Source organism: Zootoca vivipara, chromosome 1 (assembly GCF_963506605.1).
Source record: "Zootoca vivipara chromosome 1, rZooViv1.1, whole genome shotgun sequence".
Taxonomy (NCBI): domain Eukaryota; kingdom Metazoa; phylum Chordata; class Lepidosauria; order Squamata; family Lacertidae; genus Zootoca; species Zootoca vivipara.
This window is the reverse complement of record NC_083276.1, coordinates 57431543-57447761: the sequence shown is the minus strand read 5'-3', so window position 1 is coordinate 57447761 and position 16219 is coordinate 57431543. Positions and strand designations below refer to the sequence as shown.

Sequence of the window (16219 nt, the reverse complement as noted above, 5' to 3'; positions counted from 1 at the left end):
GCACCAGATGCCTGCCAGCGAGTCCCTCCTCCTCCTCCCCACCCCCGGGGCCTGCCTTGCGCCTCCAACTCACAAGGCAGGACGAGCGCGCAGTTCTCCAACAACGAATGGCGAGGGGCAACGGAAAGCAACCCCCCAGATGATGATCGCAGACCGCCCGCTGGCGGAACCTTATCTGGGTGACGAGGCAGCGCAGCCCGACGCCCCTTCATTTAGGAAGCAAGGCTCCCGGGTAAACTTGCCCAGGATTTGCAGCCTTGGTCTCCCCTTCCTCCCCCCGCGGGAGAGAGAGAGAAAAGTTCTCCTCAACAACCCCACTTGTAGCCCCCATAAACATCCATCACAGCAGTATAAAACCCCATCGCGGTTCTCCCCGCAGCAGAGCTTCGAACCCGCAGCCACGAGCCTCCGAGTCCGGGGCGGGAGAGAAGGACGCGAGGCAGCGGCCCAGTCCTTGACGAGCGCGGTGCATTGTGGGCCACGCACTGTTGTGTGCAGGAGCCGCGGAGGCTGCCGGGAGCAGCGGGAGGCGCAGACGAAACTCCGAACGGCGGCGCCGGCGGCGCGGAGGAGGCGGCGGCGGCTGAGGGCCCGGCTCGGGAGACAGCGGCGGCGGCCGGACTCGCTCAGCTTCTCCTCGGCTCCACCAGCGGCACCCTACCGGGCCAGAGGCCGCCGCCGCGAGACGGAGGAGTACCGAGAGAGCAGCAGCAGCAGCGCCGCCGCCGCCGCCGTGGCCACCTCGGATGCGGAGGTGGCGGCAGGAGGAGGCGGAGCGACCTGCGGGTGGGAAGGCCGGGCTCGAGGGTGAGGGGCGCTCGCCTCTCTCCGCCGAGGCCTCCGGGGAAGGGAAGCGAACCTTCCTCCCCCTCCTCTTCCTCCTGGTGAGGGGGGGAACCTCCGAGGAGAAGCAGCTCAACTTCGGGCTTCCCCGCCCCCCAACACTTCCAACTTTTCAGCCGCTTCTGCGTTTTATTGGTTTCTCCATCCAATTTCTACACTTTGGGATGGGGATTAAGGATTAGGGCTGCTCCCCCCCCCTTTTTTAAACTTCCAGGGAAGATGCCCAGAACGGCTTCTGCGCTCCCTTGAAGCTTCCCCACCGCACACGCCGCCACCTACCGCCGCCTCTCTCTGAAAGAAAACAACCAACAACCCGCTTAAGAGGAATTATAAATGCGGGACAAGAGACCCAAGAAGCTGAAAGAAGGAAAAGTTCCTGCGCTGCCTAACGAGAGGCGGATTGGAGGAACGCCCTCCCAGCTCCTGCGGGGATAGAGAAGTTCTCCCAACTTTTTTTGTATCTTCGGGTTTGTTAAAAAAGTAACGCCATCGTGACCTAAAGTGAGCTTTGTATACTGTGCACTGTTGATTGATTGTCGGCCTAGAAGCACTGAAAACAGTTGACCCTTTTTTTTGGCCACACGCTTCTTCTAACCTGGCTTTTTTTTTTTTTTGTAAGCCAGGATTAGATAGGAAGGGAGTTTGCTTGAAGACTGGGTTGCTCCGTATCTCTTTCTTTACTCCAGAGGACCTATCTAGCTGCTGCTGCTCCTGTTGGACCATCACCTTTTCCAAGCAAGATTATTTATCCTCTTGTTTGCGGTTCAGGGATTATTTAATGAATGGATTTTGTAGTCAAGCTGGATGGCTGCTCTACCATTTGAAATGTTTTTGGAAATCATGCCAAGTTGCTGAAAAGAGCTGATATTGCTGGAAAATTTTAGCCTCTGGCAAAGCCTTTTTTGTTCACCGACCAAGGTAAATGAAACAATGGAAGCTTATAAATTATTTTAGTTTTGCAGCTATAAAACATGAGATAACTAAGAGAAAAGTAACTACATACATTCCACTTTGATTATGTTGATTAATGCCTAAGAATTATAAATGAAGTTCTTCATTATATTATATAATCATAAACGTATGGGGAGTGGAATTGGTCCCATTGCATGGCCCTTGAGAAAATTGCTTGCTTATGTTTAGCTCAGTCTTTATGAACATCTAAGGAAGGATAAAGGACTTTATTAGATGAACTGCTTAATTTGGTTGGCTTTAATAGAAAGTTAGCTGTTCAGTTTTGTCAGGGAATAGACACATTTACTCAGTTTTTTGTACTTTTTGTAATGCTGTATTGAAGTGTATATGTCCACATACATATTAAAACTTAAAGAGCTATACAGTCACTATTATTAAAATAGTTTAACATGTGCTTTGATGCTTTTGTGTTTTGTTCCCATGGTGGCTTTTTGTGATGCATTGCAGGGTCTAGTGATGCTGTATTGCTGTTAGTGCTTTGATCTTCTGCTTGTTCATGAGGCTGCTTTTTGTGTTGTACTTACCAAGAACCTGCCTGCTTATTAATTGATGACGGCATCCAACTGCAAAAAGGCTCTAATGCTACTTTAATGGCAACAAATTTCTGTAATGGAGATTGTGCAGCTACAATAATAAGCTCATGCAGACAGTAAAACCTAGCTAGCTTTCATGAGGGCAGAGGGCAGTTTTAAGAACCTGGGGGTACCTATTTTTCCATATAATTGATTTTAGTTCTACTGTAGAGCTTTGATTTTCTATGCATCATAAGCTTGCTTTTAAGTTTCGTGCCAGATACAGGATAAGATGCATGTTCTTTAAATCAATGTATTTACATTGCTTAAAAACTACTGCCCGTACTTGTAATGCCTGTACTATGCAATGCAGATTAGATTTCCTATTCTCACCCACAAATATGTGGGTGATTCACCCCTTTGCCTCTAATAACTTCGACAGGATAAAGTGTGTTGAACAATTGTGTTAAGTGAATCTGAGGGCTTCAAAGGCATTTGGTTTTGTCAGGTTATAGGTATAGCAAGTTAGAAAATGAGGTATTATGTTAGCAGTTAGTACTAGCAATACATATTTGTTTTATACTTAGCTCATAAACGTCATTTGATGTGACACAGTTGTAAAGACACTGATAACAAATCTCTACTGCTACATTCAGATTATTTATAGTAATGAGGTTGTGGGGTACTTTATGTCATTGGGGAAGACCATTGCACATAAAAGCTCTGTTACTCTGGATTTGTATTTTTTGCCATGTTAATGGTATAACTAAGTCTTAAATTTCATTTCAAGATGATGTGCGAGGTGATGCCAACTATCAGTGAGGCAGAGATCCCCTCAGGAGGAAGTGGAAGCCATGGTTCAGGTTCCCCCCTACAGTCGGATGCTGATTCCCATTTCGAGCAATTAATGGTATCCATGTTGGAGGAACGAGATCGCCTTTTGGACACACTGCGAGAGACTCAAGAGACACTAGCATTAACACAGGGTAAACTGCATGAAGTTGGTCATGAAAGGGATTCCCTACAGCGACAGCTTAATACTGCACTGCCACAGGTATGTTTTTTTAAAATATATATATATATATATATATATACTGTATATAAAAACAAGCAAACTTTGATATCATTAAACTTTAGATCACTGTCTTCAGGAATTAACATGTGAGTTAAATGAAACACTTTAAAGAGCCCATAGCATGATTTTTTCCTTTGCTTAGTGAAATAATATAGGAAATATGAGACAAAAAGTTTAATGTGAGCAGGAAAACTTTGAAGGTTGCTTCATACTGCACTGTTGTTACAGGATACACTCTCAGAACCTTGCAAATTTAGCTTTAGGTGGCCTTTTAGCTTTTTTAGAAGTAACAGTTTGTAATCAAGGTGGCCAGCAAGATTTCTAAGGCTAGAATAAGCAAACCTTTTGTGTAAAGTTTGTAGTAGTGTAAGCAGAGTGGTGGTGTAGTATTGGCTGAATTTATTGGCATTAAAGGTGAATTGCTTTACTCTTAAAGATATCTAGGGTTCATCTTTAGAAAGGTGGAATTAAGCACATATAGAATCTGAGCAGCAACTGGAGGGATTATATTTTTTTAAAAAAAACTACAATTCTGGTTGTGCCCCCATTATTTCTTGGGAGGGGAGAGGGAGAATCCAGAGGTGTCAAACATATTAAGAAAGTGTCATCTTTATCATTCTCTGTGCCAGGAGAGAGCTGTAGCAGCAATCATAGTTTGCAGGCAGGTTTCTATAGATCAGAAAACAAGCACATTATAGCCCCACCCCTGCACGCTTTGTGTCCTTTTCTCCTGTCAGAGGAGCTGCCAGACACTATTTTCATAGGCTCTCTAGCAAAATAGTGAGCCACCCAAGCACTAGGGTATCCCTTTCTTTCTCCTGGTAAAGAAAAAGCTCAACCTACCTGTAAGAGTTACTGGTCCCAGGATGTGTGAGCTTCAGAGCTCAGTGAAGTTTTGGATCAAGTCTGTGGTCACCAGATGTAGTTGACTCAGTCAGTTGCTGTCATAATAAGTTTAAGACTTCTGTAATATAGAATCCCTCCAGTTAATGCCAGGAGAAAAAGCAACAGATACTTGATCTTTAATATAGGAGTTCAGTTGTAGAGTACATGCAAAAGGTCCCATATTCAGTCCCGGTATCTCCAGGTAGTACAAGGAGAAACTCCTGTCTGAAACCATGGAGAGCCACTTGCAGTCATTGTCAACAATACTACACTAGATGGATGAGTGTTTGGGTGGGACCCCTAAACAGAGAGCCTCTGCCAATATCAACTGATCTCAGGCCCTATGATTGGCAGGGGAGGCAGGAAATGGCAAAAGCTCTCCATTATTTCAGGTAAGGATCTCTCCCAGTTCTACCAGGAGATGCTGGGGATTGAACCTGGGATCTTTTGCATGCAAAGCATGTTCTCTTTTCTGCTGCTGAGCTATAGGCCTTACCATTAAAAAGTTTCTTATGTTCCTTTCTTAACTGAACCATCATACCTACTTCTGAGATTTGGATGTGGCTAACTACTTGTTGCCCTTGTGCTGCTTCAGTATTAAGTCTCTTCAGATTATTTGGTGTTTTTTTTAAAGCTGCCACTTAAATACTGACATATGTGTTGAGCTTTAATGGAATGCAGAGTCTGCAGAGAAAAGCTCCTTATTTTGGCTGTAGCCTTAAATGAGAACACAATGCATTTGTTATATATAATTGTTAGAAGAGGATATTTAAGGTTTTCTCTCCCACAGAGATATGTATGGGTGTGTGAGGGTGGGGGTGGGGAGAGGGAGAGGGAGAGAGAAGGAGGGTGCATCAGTTTAAGAAGTTACTTTGGAGACTGCCTAAAGGAGAAAAACAATAGGATTTTATTTTTGTTTGTATATGTGTAAATGAAGAAGCAAGTAGCCCAACTACAGCCAACCTCTTGGCAAGTATGCTACAAGTTGATTCCACTGTATAAGACAACACCTCTAATAATTTGCATGAGATTACAGTAATACGTTTAACATACAGTCTTGTGGCACCTTAAAGTTGAAGAAATTTTTTCTGACGTAAGTTTCTGTGGACTTACTTGTCTTAAAGATGCAACAGAACTCTGTTTTTGTTTTAAGAGACTAATACTGGACTAATACTCCACTGGACATGGAACAAATTATACATAATTGCAATTTAAAATAATCAGCACTCAAATACACCACAAGAAAAGCAAGAAAACAGAAATAGTTTTTCCTTATGTTGGGTCAGATCGGATAGTAAATAGTCCCTGTAGATCAATGTAACAAAGGTTCTCAAATCCAGTTTCATTGATGCTAACTAGATACTGAAAATTGAAGCTAGAGCCTGATTGTATTCAAAGTCTGAACATGGTGAAGCCACTTGGCATTCTTGTTTGCTGTAGAGATTGTTAGAGCAATTTTATCTAAAGCAGAGATGGGGAATCTGAGGCTCTCCAGATACTGGGTTGCAACTATGTGTCATCCCTGACCATTGGTCATGCTGGCAAGGGCAAATGGAGTTGGAGTCCAGGTCCATGGGGTCACAAAGAGTCAGACACGACTAAACGACTAAACAACCACAACATATAGACAACCTCAGGTTCTCCATCCCTAGTGTATGGATAACTTTCATAAATAAATAGCATTACACTGAGAATTTTGATACATTGTTTGCTAGACTCTAGCATTTGTACTTCTTTGGATGTGCATATGATTGGCTTAATGAAAGTTGAAGATTTAGAGAGGCAATCCTATTGGTTCCTCCCTCCTTCAGAGAGAGTGTAACCCCATCAAGAGCAGGCATCCTCCTATCCATCCAGTCTAGGGAACCACGCACTAACAGTGCCTCAGTCTTAAAGGCAAGCATGTTTTTTAAATGCTTGAAGACAAGAATGGAAATGCTTCTCCAGACTAATTTGTGCCCATTCCTTTAAAAACTTATGCTTAAAGCCAGTGTTAGAAACTGAGATATGAAACATAGGAGCCAAATGGCACCTTTAACGAAAGCTCATACCAATGACAAACTTAGTTGGTCTCTAAGGTGCTGCTGGAAGGATTTTTTAAAATTTTGTTTCGACCTTTAACCTAGGTTATAGGTGCAACAACGAAATGTCTAGGCACACTTTTTATAACAAGAATACAAAGCTGAAAATGAATGAACTGCAACTCAAATCTTATATTCATTTCCCACATGGTCTAGTCCTCATCTGAAGACTGAAAAAAACAAATACATGCTTCCTCTGCCCCCCCCCCCAATATTCTTAAGAGGGTCTCTTCTCCAGTCTTCAGAGAGTAGATGGAAGTGGGGAGGCAGAAAAAGGTCCTCCTTTCCTTCCAATCTGCAGCTTTAATCTGAAATTTTAGGCACAGTACCGCGCTCAGAGCTCAGAAACTGCTCATGCTAATGAAATTCCTTGTCATAAAACGCCTAGAACAATGGGAGTTTTGAACGCTGCTTAAAGCCTAGGAAATAAGTTGATGGGTGAATCAAATTCACATGTCTAATTTTAACCTGGAGATGTGCACTCTCAATGTGTCATGTTGTTTGGATACTCAGCTATTCATTTCTTTAATATATAGATGAAAATGACACGAAGGAAACTTGAGGCAACTTATCTATCTTGGTGCTCAGTGCCCAAAGAAGCATTTACATGTTTACATAATTACATACAGCTAAACAAGCAAAATAACTGACTACAAAAAAAGGCAACAACTAAAACTGTACCCATTACCTCTTGAAATTAAGTGCAAATCTAATATGTATTGAATACATAGGTAAGACATTGGGGGTATGTGTTATTTTTGGTTAGTGCATGAAAGTTAGTGTTAAATAGTTTTTATGTGTTTGGCTCTACAATGATATATTTCACCACTAAATATATATTTAATCTACAACACATTGTGTATTTGTGCACCTGTAGTTTCAAGCAGGCCCATGCAGAGATTTTTGGAGGCCAGGGGCAGGAGTCTTGTTAGAATAAAGTTATCAACTCAAACGAAAAAAGCAGATGGTCCCTGACAGGGCCTCCTGGCTGGCTTAGACCTCAGAGGCCTGGGGCAAGTGTACCTGGCTGCACCTCCCTACGTGGACCTGCTTACAAGTGAATGAAAAATCAAGAAAATTGTTATTTTTTAGACATGCAGTTACTAAAATAGGCTTTGGAATTAGTGAAACAGTTTTTTTTAATTGCAGGCATAGAGAGTTGCACTTCTTTATAGGCCTGCAGGATGAGTAATCTCAAGCAGTACTGATTAAGTTGTTGTAAAAGAAATGGTCATAATTGCTGTTACACGACTAATTATAGTGATTTGCTTGTGACACATAACATGAACTCTGCAGAAAAGAATGTTAAAATGTAAAAGGCTTGACTGCCCTTGTATCAGTGTCCCTGAAAGAGAGCCAGTGTTGTGTAGTGGTTAAGAGTGGTAGACTCGTAATATGGGGAACCGGTTTTGCGTCTCTGCTCCTCCATGTGCAGCTGTTGGGTGACCTTGGGCTAGTCACACTTCTCTGAAGTCTCTCAGCCTCACTCACCTCACAGAGTGTTTGTTGTTGGGGGAGGAAGGGAAAGGAGAATGTTAGCCACTTTTGAGACCCCTTTGGGTAGTGATAAAGCGGGATATCAAATCCAAACTCCTCCTCCTCTTCTTCCTCCTCCTCCCCCTCCTCTTCTTCTTCTTCTTCTTCTTCTTCTTCTTCTTCTTCTTCTTCTTCTTCTTCTTCTTCTTCTTCTTCTTCTTCTTCATGTTATTCTAACAGTGCAGAACATGCAGTACATTTAACCTCTAATATATTCTAAAATACTGAAAAAGTTTCTTAGTGTAAGCTTCCAATGTAATCTTTTTTAAAATAGTTAAGCTGTTTTTTCCATAATTTGATTGATTTGTTTGATTTAGAATTTCTCCAATTAGGTTTTGCTGTGAATTTTTGTACTCTGGATAAAGACGGTTGAATCACAGCAAGTAAGCTGTTTAAATGTAGGAACTCATTTTGGATTAACCTCTGTGGCATAGATCCCTTTAATGTTTAGGCATATTCTCCCCTTACCTACACAAGTTCTGATGGGAAAGAAGACTTTTCTGTCCACAGCCATCAACAAGTACCCCCAAATATCTCTGTTTAGGACTGCACCATGCCAGCTAGGCTGTGAGCATGCTGAAGTTGCCCTGTGGTATCAATGTGTTACAATCTACAAATGTTTTGCCTGCTTCTAGAATCGGTCCCTGCCTGTGTTCTTTCATGATGGCTCAGGTGAACATGAATTGAGCTCTCTAAGACTTGTAAACCTATCTATGGCCATGTGGTATGCTTTTGCATTACAGCTGTTGTTAAATAACACAATTAGAGATGTGGAATACACTGCTTTGTTTCTTGAAGAGGAAGAATCTTTTCACACAGGTATGGGCCTCTCCCACTGTTGATGAGTAATCCACATTCTTAAGAGGCTGGAACATCTCCCCTACAAAGAAAAGTTACAACATTTGGGTCTTTTTAGTATGGAACCTGATAAAAGATTCAGGACAGGCAAAAGGATGTAGTTAGTGCTTCATGTAGTGCAGGAGTGGGGGACCTTTGGCCCTCCATATGTTGCTTTAAAATAAATGCTGGAAAATTCACGAAGGAGAAGACTATTGGTGGTTCCTGATCACAATAGCTGTTCACTACCTCCTGTATCAGAGACTGTATGCCTCTGAATACCAGTTGCTTGAGAGCATGTGAGAGAGTGTTGTTGTGTGGTGTAGTGGTTAAGAGCTATAGACTCGTAATCTGGGGAACCGGGTTCGCGTCTCCGCTCCTCCACATGTGCAGCTTCAGTTTCAGTTCCCTGACAGCAGTCACGAAATTAAAAGACGCCTGCTTCTTGGGAGAAAAGCAATGACAAACCTAGACAGCATCTTAAAAAGCAGAGACATCACCTTGCCGACAAAGGTCCGTATAGTTAAAGCTATGGTTTCCCCAGTAGTGATGTATGGAAGTGAGAGCTGGACCATAAAGAAGGCTGATCGCCGAAGAGTTGATGCTTTTGAATTATGGTGCTGGCGGAGACTCTTGAGAGTCCCATGGACTGCAAGAAGATCAAACCTATCCATTCTGAAGGAAATCAGCCCTGAGTGCTCCCTGGAAGGACAGATCCTGAAGCTGAGGCTCCAATACTTTGGCCACCTCATGAGAAGAGAAGACTCCCTGAAAAAGACGCTGATGTTGTGAAATATTGAGGGCACAAGGAGAAGGGGACGACAGAGGACAAGATGGTTGGACAGTGTTCTCGAAGCCACCAACATAAGTCTGACCAAACTGCGGGAGGCAGTGGAAGACAGGAGTGCCTGGCGTGCTCTGATCCATGGGGTCACAAAGAGTCGGGCACGACTAAACAACAACAACAACATTATTTCATCTTTGCAAAATTGACTTGCCTCCTTCCATTTGGCCTCCACGGGTCATGTAATCCTGACATTGGTTCTAAATGCATTTGGCAAATTCAGGACCTCGTACCTCTCAATGTAGTGAAGCAGCATAATTGCTCATACTTAGAGGAGGCTTTCTATTAAGTTTCTGCATGAGTCACTGTTCTAGGCATGGCTCCTTCTAGTTCGGTGATAATCCCAGAACAGTGAGTCATGTTGAAATGTGTAATGACAGTTCCACTGATGGTGTATAATTCTTGCTCTTAACTATCTATAATGAATGGGCCACCAGCTGTTGATGAATTGCAATTTAATCATTCGTCAATATTTGCTATGCCGGCTGGGGCAGATATAGGATGTAGTCCAACAACATGTATGGAGAGCAACAAGTTGTCCACCCCTTCTCTAAAACATAATATTTTCTTAGGGTGCAAGTGTAAAGTGTTCTAATTCTAGGAGAGGGGGAAAGAAGTGGCTCTGCCATCAGTAGTTTTGTGAAGAACTGGGCCAAATATAGAAAAAAGTTTAAACACAACATTTATTCTAGCTATTGTAGGTATTAGATTAGATGTTGGAGGTAAAAATGATTATAGTGATGAACACAGTCTAAACCTTGCACCTCCAAATAACTACACAGCTCGTTTCAGGAACTGTTCATGCTGAAAATTTTCTTGCTTACAAGTATAGGTAAAGGTAAAGGGACACCTGACCATTCGGTCCAGTTGTGACCGACTCTGGGGTTGCGGCGCTCATCTCGCGTTATTGGCTGAGGGAGCCGGCGTACAGCTTCCAGGTCATGTGGCCAGCATGACAAAGCTGCTTCTGGCAAACCAGAGCAGCGCACGGAAACGCCGTTTACCTTCCCGCTGTAGTGGTACCTATTTATCTACTTGCACTTTGATGTTCTTTCAAACTGCTAGGTTGGCAGGAGCTGGGACCGAGCACCCCGTCACGGGGATTCGAACCGCTGACCTTCTGATCGGCAAGCCCTAGGCTCTGTGGTTTAACCCCCAGCGCCACCCGTGTCCCATGCTTACAAGTATACAGGGATGCTAAATTGAGTACATTTTGAACTGCCATGAAAGAGGTGGCTAAATTCTTGTTTATGAAGTTGGAGGTTGCGAAATGCATTTGCATTTTAAGTAGTAATGAACTTGGAAGCTGTAAATGTAGATGGGAGTTTACAACTTACAGGGTGGCCGAGTTCTTTTAGTAATTTAAAGACTTTCAGATGTTATCTGTGTCAACACCTAATTGCAATATTTAAAGCACATTTCCCAGTAAAATGTAATTGGTTTGCACCCGATTAAGAACGTCATCATGCATTGAAAGCTACTATCACTGGCAAAGTTGTATGGCTCCTGTCTTTTGTTAAAAAAAACAGCTAGGACAAGATATTCTTAATTCTGCGTCCCCAAACATTGAAAACATCAATAAAACATGTAACCAACCTCCTGATTACAAATGCCTGATGTTGCATAACCCTGTAGCAGAATTCTAGATCTCCTGCCTCTCTCAAAGTGATGACTCTTATTATTTGCACTTTGGAACAGTTCATGAGCAGCTTGTAAGTCATTAAAGTATTTTAGTTGCCATCCTTCTTCTGCCTGTTGTTTTTGGGAAGTTTTGTTTAACGTAGTTTAAATAAATTTAATTGCTGTATTAACAAAACTTTAGAAGTAGCACTAGAATCTTTTGTCTGTTCTTTGTCTCAAAGTATCATGTCAGTTGCTCTGTTCCTCCTGTAGATGTCTAATTTTTTATGTGCTAGATAGTGGGCATTGCCTAGGATAGCTAGAAACAAGGAGCTACATCAAAAGTAGCTAGACGTACCAGCAAGCACTTAAACAATGCATTTTTAATTATTTTTGTATTTGGCAAGTGTTAAATCTGCAGAATGTCCGAAAGTTTAATTCCAGAGTGCCAGCTAGCATTACTGTATTGAACAGTGTGTGCTTGGCATTTCACAAAACACAAAAAAGGTTCTTGTTTAAAGAAGCTTATAGTTCAGCAACATTCACCTCAAAATAATTTAGTCTTCAATATGCATATAATTGTCATTGCCTTTTAATTCTGATATCTCAGCAAAAATGCAGAATTCTAGTGAAATCTGAAAAAAGAATCTTAAATAACTGGCACAGGGGGTAGAAGGAAAAGGTATCATGAGCAAATGACAAGTGCTATCCCAGAACAGATAATTCCAGTTTTGTCACTTAGGAGTGAAATGCAGTCAATGCTTTTAACTACTTCAAAGAATCATTGAAAACTAGGCGGGCCGTTGTTGTTTTTTCCTACTCAGAACTTGTTGAAATAGAAGTACTGGGTATTTCATTTAATATGTATATTCTACTTCGAAGTGTGCATTGAGCAGAGCTGTGATTTAGGGAAAATTCCCTGCTCACAAGTACTGCAGATAAATGCCTACAGCCTTACAAGATCAGCTGCCAACCAAAACACACTATAGGAGAGTGAATGTTTCTATTGTGAAATCCTGGCATACTTTTCTCCATGGGCCCCAGGACCATTCGATTTCACTCAGGGGAACTGTGGAGAAAAAGCTTAATGAGAAATTCAGAACTCCTGGTGCTGAAAAGTCAAATGTAGGACTAGAATATGTAAAGCATACTTGTTTCTAGAACGCATTCATAAGGAAAAATGTAGTTGCCACAGGCATTTTTTAGTAAGTTTTCCAATAGTTTTATATTTGCAGTGGTGAGAGGATTTTTGAGACGATACCTCTGGCCATCGAATAGAACAAGAGGTTTTCTGTTGATCAATTGACTGGGGCTTTTAAAACAGGTTTAACAAACAAACAGTTGTATTGTCAAAGAATGTTTTGCTTTTGTTTTTTTAAAAAAGGCATTAACATTATGGGAGCAAAGAAGATAATCACCAACAGGTTAGATAGCTACGTTAATTACAAAAACCAAATAGCTGTTACTGAGAAACTATGACATTAACAGGACTCAGGGTAGTGTTCATGGATCTCCCACTGTCCTGTTAGTTTAATAGTTGGGGGTAAAAAAATATATGGTATAGGTTAGGTTGAGCATGTGATTGCTGAATAAGTAATGGCTGAGTAAAGGTTTAAATGCAAGTGTCCCTGTTCCTAGCTGTCAGAGGTGCTGATGTGGCTACTCTAGAGTAACGACTCCTCGCAGCATAGTCCTTTTAGACTTTTATTAAGTGCTGGTTATTTACAGTGCTCAGAGCGATCTATATACATGCTTACGGTGAGGTGTCAGTACCTCCGAATGGAGATTGGCGCGTTTTCTTCCAGCAAAGAAGCTTTGGGAGACCCAGCCTCTTCCCCCTACGTTTTCGGCGCAATTCCGGAGTTGGGGGAATTGGCCTTCCCCCCGGGCTCCCCCCTTCCTGTCCCACCTGGGTCATGGGCTCCGCAACCTTGCCTGAGCCTCGGACACCATTTCCTGATTCTCCACTGGAGGCAGAGCTCTCCCTGCTCTCCCCAGCGCTTGGGGATGGGCTGGAACTTAAGATGGGAGGGACTTCCCTGTATCCCTTGTCCCTCACACTAGCCTTATACTCAATCCTCTCCGTCAGGGGTCAGCAACCTTTCTCAGCTGTGGGCCAGTCCACCGTCCCTCAGACCATGTGGTGGGCCGGACTATATTTTTTTGGGGGGGGGGAGGGAAATGAACGAATTCCTATGCCCCACAAATAACCCAGAGATCCATTTTAAATAAAAGGACACATTCTACTTATGTAAAAACATGCTGATTCCCGGACCGTCCGTGGGCCGGATTGAGAAGGCGATTGGGCCGCATCCAGCCCCTGGGCCTTAGGTTGCCTACCCCTGCTCTACGTCAGTGGTTTCCAATTAGGAATCCCATACCTTCCCCCCAACTAATTTTTTGTAATTTTTGTGCACTTTTTCAATACATTGGCCAAAATATATTTGAAATCACACCATGATAACAATTTTGACCCAGCAATATATTGCTTCTCGCGCGAGGGAGAGCAGGGAAACCGGTTTCAAGGCACCGCTCATCTGAACTGCCTTCCCTCACGTTGAGGGAGACCAGGGCAGCTGATCGCCCTCACTTCAAGGCACTGTGGCACTACCGTCCCCTGGCACTGAGGTGAAGCAGTGTTTCTCAGTCAGCAAGAAAGCAGCAGCAGCCACAGTGGATGTGCATCTTCGCTGGCTGTCACTGCTGGCTGCCCCATGGATGAAAGCTTGATGCACCCCCTTCCCCTCCAACTCAAACCATGTGGTGGAGGTGACTCTACTTTCTCTCCTCCCCCCACCCATTTAATCTCCGCAGCTGCTCCTTCCCTCATCCTCACGCCTGAAATCTCCTATTTCAGACATCATGATAATATCAGAATACAGTGGAACCTCGGTTTATGAACACCTCGGTTTATGAATTTTTGGTTTACGAACGCCGCGGACCCATCTGGAACGGATTAATTCATTTTCCATTACTTTCAATGGGAAAGTTCGCTTCAGTTTATGAATGTTTCAGTTTATGAACAGACTTCCGGAACCAATTACACCCATGCTTCAGGTTAAGTTCGCTTCAGGTTGAGTACTCCGTGGACCCGTCTGGAACGGATTAATCCACTTTCCATTACTTTCAATGGGAAAGTTCGCTTCAGTTTATGAACGCTTCAGTTTAAGTACTCCGCGGACCGTCTGGAACAGATTAATCCACTTTCCATTACTTTCAATGGGAAAGTTCGCTTCAGTTTTTGAACGCTTCAGTTAATGAACAGACTTCCGGAACCAATTGTGTTCATAAACTGAGGTACCACTGTATTGCGATGTTTAGCTGCTGATATATCACAATGTTGCAAGCCAGATATCGCTCAGCCTTAGTCTGTTTTTTAGTATAGCTAAAACCCTTTGCTTATTAGGGGCTACCCACATTTTGTTCAAAAATTTGCTTTGCAGAGGTAACTACCATAGAGTTATCAAAATAGGGGGTCCAAGGCTTGGCTTTTGAAAAAGAGGGGATGCTCTGTAATCAGCTAATTGTGAACCTTTGCTCTAGGTAGTAATAACTGCTGAGTCTTTGAATGCTAGAGGCTGTGCTTCCTCTTGCTATCAGAGGACAGTACAGTGAAAAAGAAAAGGTCAGCTGACATCCAAACAGTGACATTCTTGGCATATTTGATAATATTTGATTAGTATCAAATAGATTGTCAGTTATCCAGTTTGATTATGTGATGCTTCCTGGAGTTATCTAATTTGTATGGACAACAGTATTTCAACTGTTCTACAGTATGTTTTTTGCTGTTCACTTTGAAAGAGTCCATTTTTAAAAATAAGTAATCGATATCCTTGTGTTCTCAAAATAGTTTATGAGATATGCTTATTTTTATCTGTAAATATAAAGTCAGAAGTCTAATTTAATAAAAATATGCAAAGCATCTGCAAGCAGTCAAATGACACATGGTTCTACTGTTTGCATCTGGTGTAAATCCAAGAAGTACCCTTGGACAGATGACTGTCTCCAATATGGCGTCAGAAAGTGGTGGGAAACTAATTTAAGCTCATTCATCTGGTAGTGCTGTCATTTTCCAGTAATGTATACCAAGCTTTTGTACTGGGAAAAACATTTGTATCCAGAAGTGTTGTAATGCTTTAGTTACAGAGTGCTATAGTCTCAGTAATCCTAAAACCAAATTTCCAAGATAGCAAGAATGAAGAATGTTTAAAGTAGTTCCCATAAATACTCATAAAAAATTCAGTCAGAAATATGAATAAAAGAGTCCCACTCTTTAGATATAAAGAAATTTAATTGAGCTAAATATTTTTACCTGCACATTCCTCAACTTATCCTGTATTATGTCCCCACTTCAGTCAAGTTGAGGGAATATATTTTAGATTTCACTCAAAATGTTTTTCAGTTGGTTAACTTTGGACCTGCAGTTTCATAATAGAACACTAACATTTCTAAAGAAGATCTATTGAAGCTTGACAATCACCCCAGTTAAGCTAAGGAAATCTACTATTTTAAATGATCTTGCATGTGCTTATAACTGACTATGCATATTTGAACGCTCTTGTAAATTATCTAGCATGAAATATACAACACAGGATGTGGTTTATTGCTGAAAACATTACAATAATTTGCTTTTAGTAATCATAAGAAGCATTGTTGCCTAGCTAGCAACATATGTGTTTTGAAATACATTGAAAAGAAAATATTGCTTTGAGTTGCATTCTATTCAAATGCTTGACAGAATGGCATTTCCATCCACGTTCTTGTTATACTGTACTTTTACAGCTTGTTCATATGTGACTAGAGAAGCTTTAGGGTCAAAGTATATTGTTGTTAATTTGCTAGTGTATTAAACTTTAGGTGGAGTATAATCTAGTTAGTCCCCTTGCACTCATGGAAGGAGTTTTCACCCAGCAGATACCAGATTGTGAAGGTGCAGATTAAATTTGGCCGCTTATGAGCTGGAAGTCTCCCATTCTAGATGCAGACTGAAGGGTATAAAGCAACACAAAAGTCA

At 42.0% G+C, this 16219-nt stretch overlaps 1 protein-coding gene across 6 annotated transcripts in view; it reads left to right on the top strand.

Moving 5' to 3' along the window:
* Window positions 1-526: 526 nt before the first annotated feature.
* Window positions 527-16219, top strand: part of PPFIA1 (PTPRF interacting protein alpha 1) — a 60925-nt gene continuing 45232 nt past the window's right edge. For 4 of the 6 annotated variants that reach the window (XM_035116926.2, XM_035116935.2, XM_035116962.2 and 1 more), the window contains exons 1-2: window positions 528-1761; window positions 3118-3381. In XM_035116926.2, the coding sequence (XP_034972817.1) occupies window positions 3118-3381 (264 nt within the window). In that variant the 5' untranslated portion in view covers window positions 528-1761. Of the gene's footprint in view, window positions 1762-3117; window positions 3382-16219 lie in introns of all 6 variants that reach the window. The other 2 variants (XM_035116917.2, XM_035116972.2) reach the window with 2 other exon arrangements.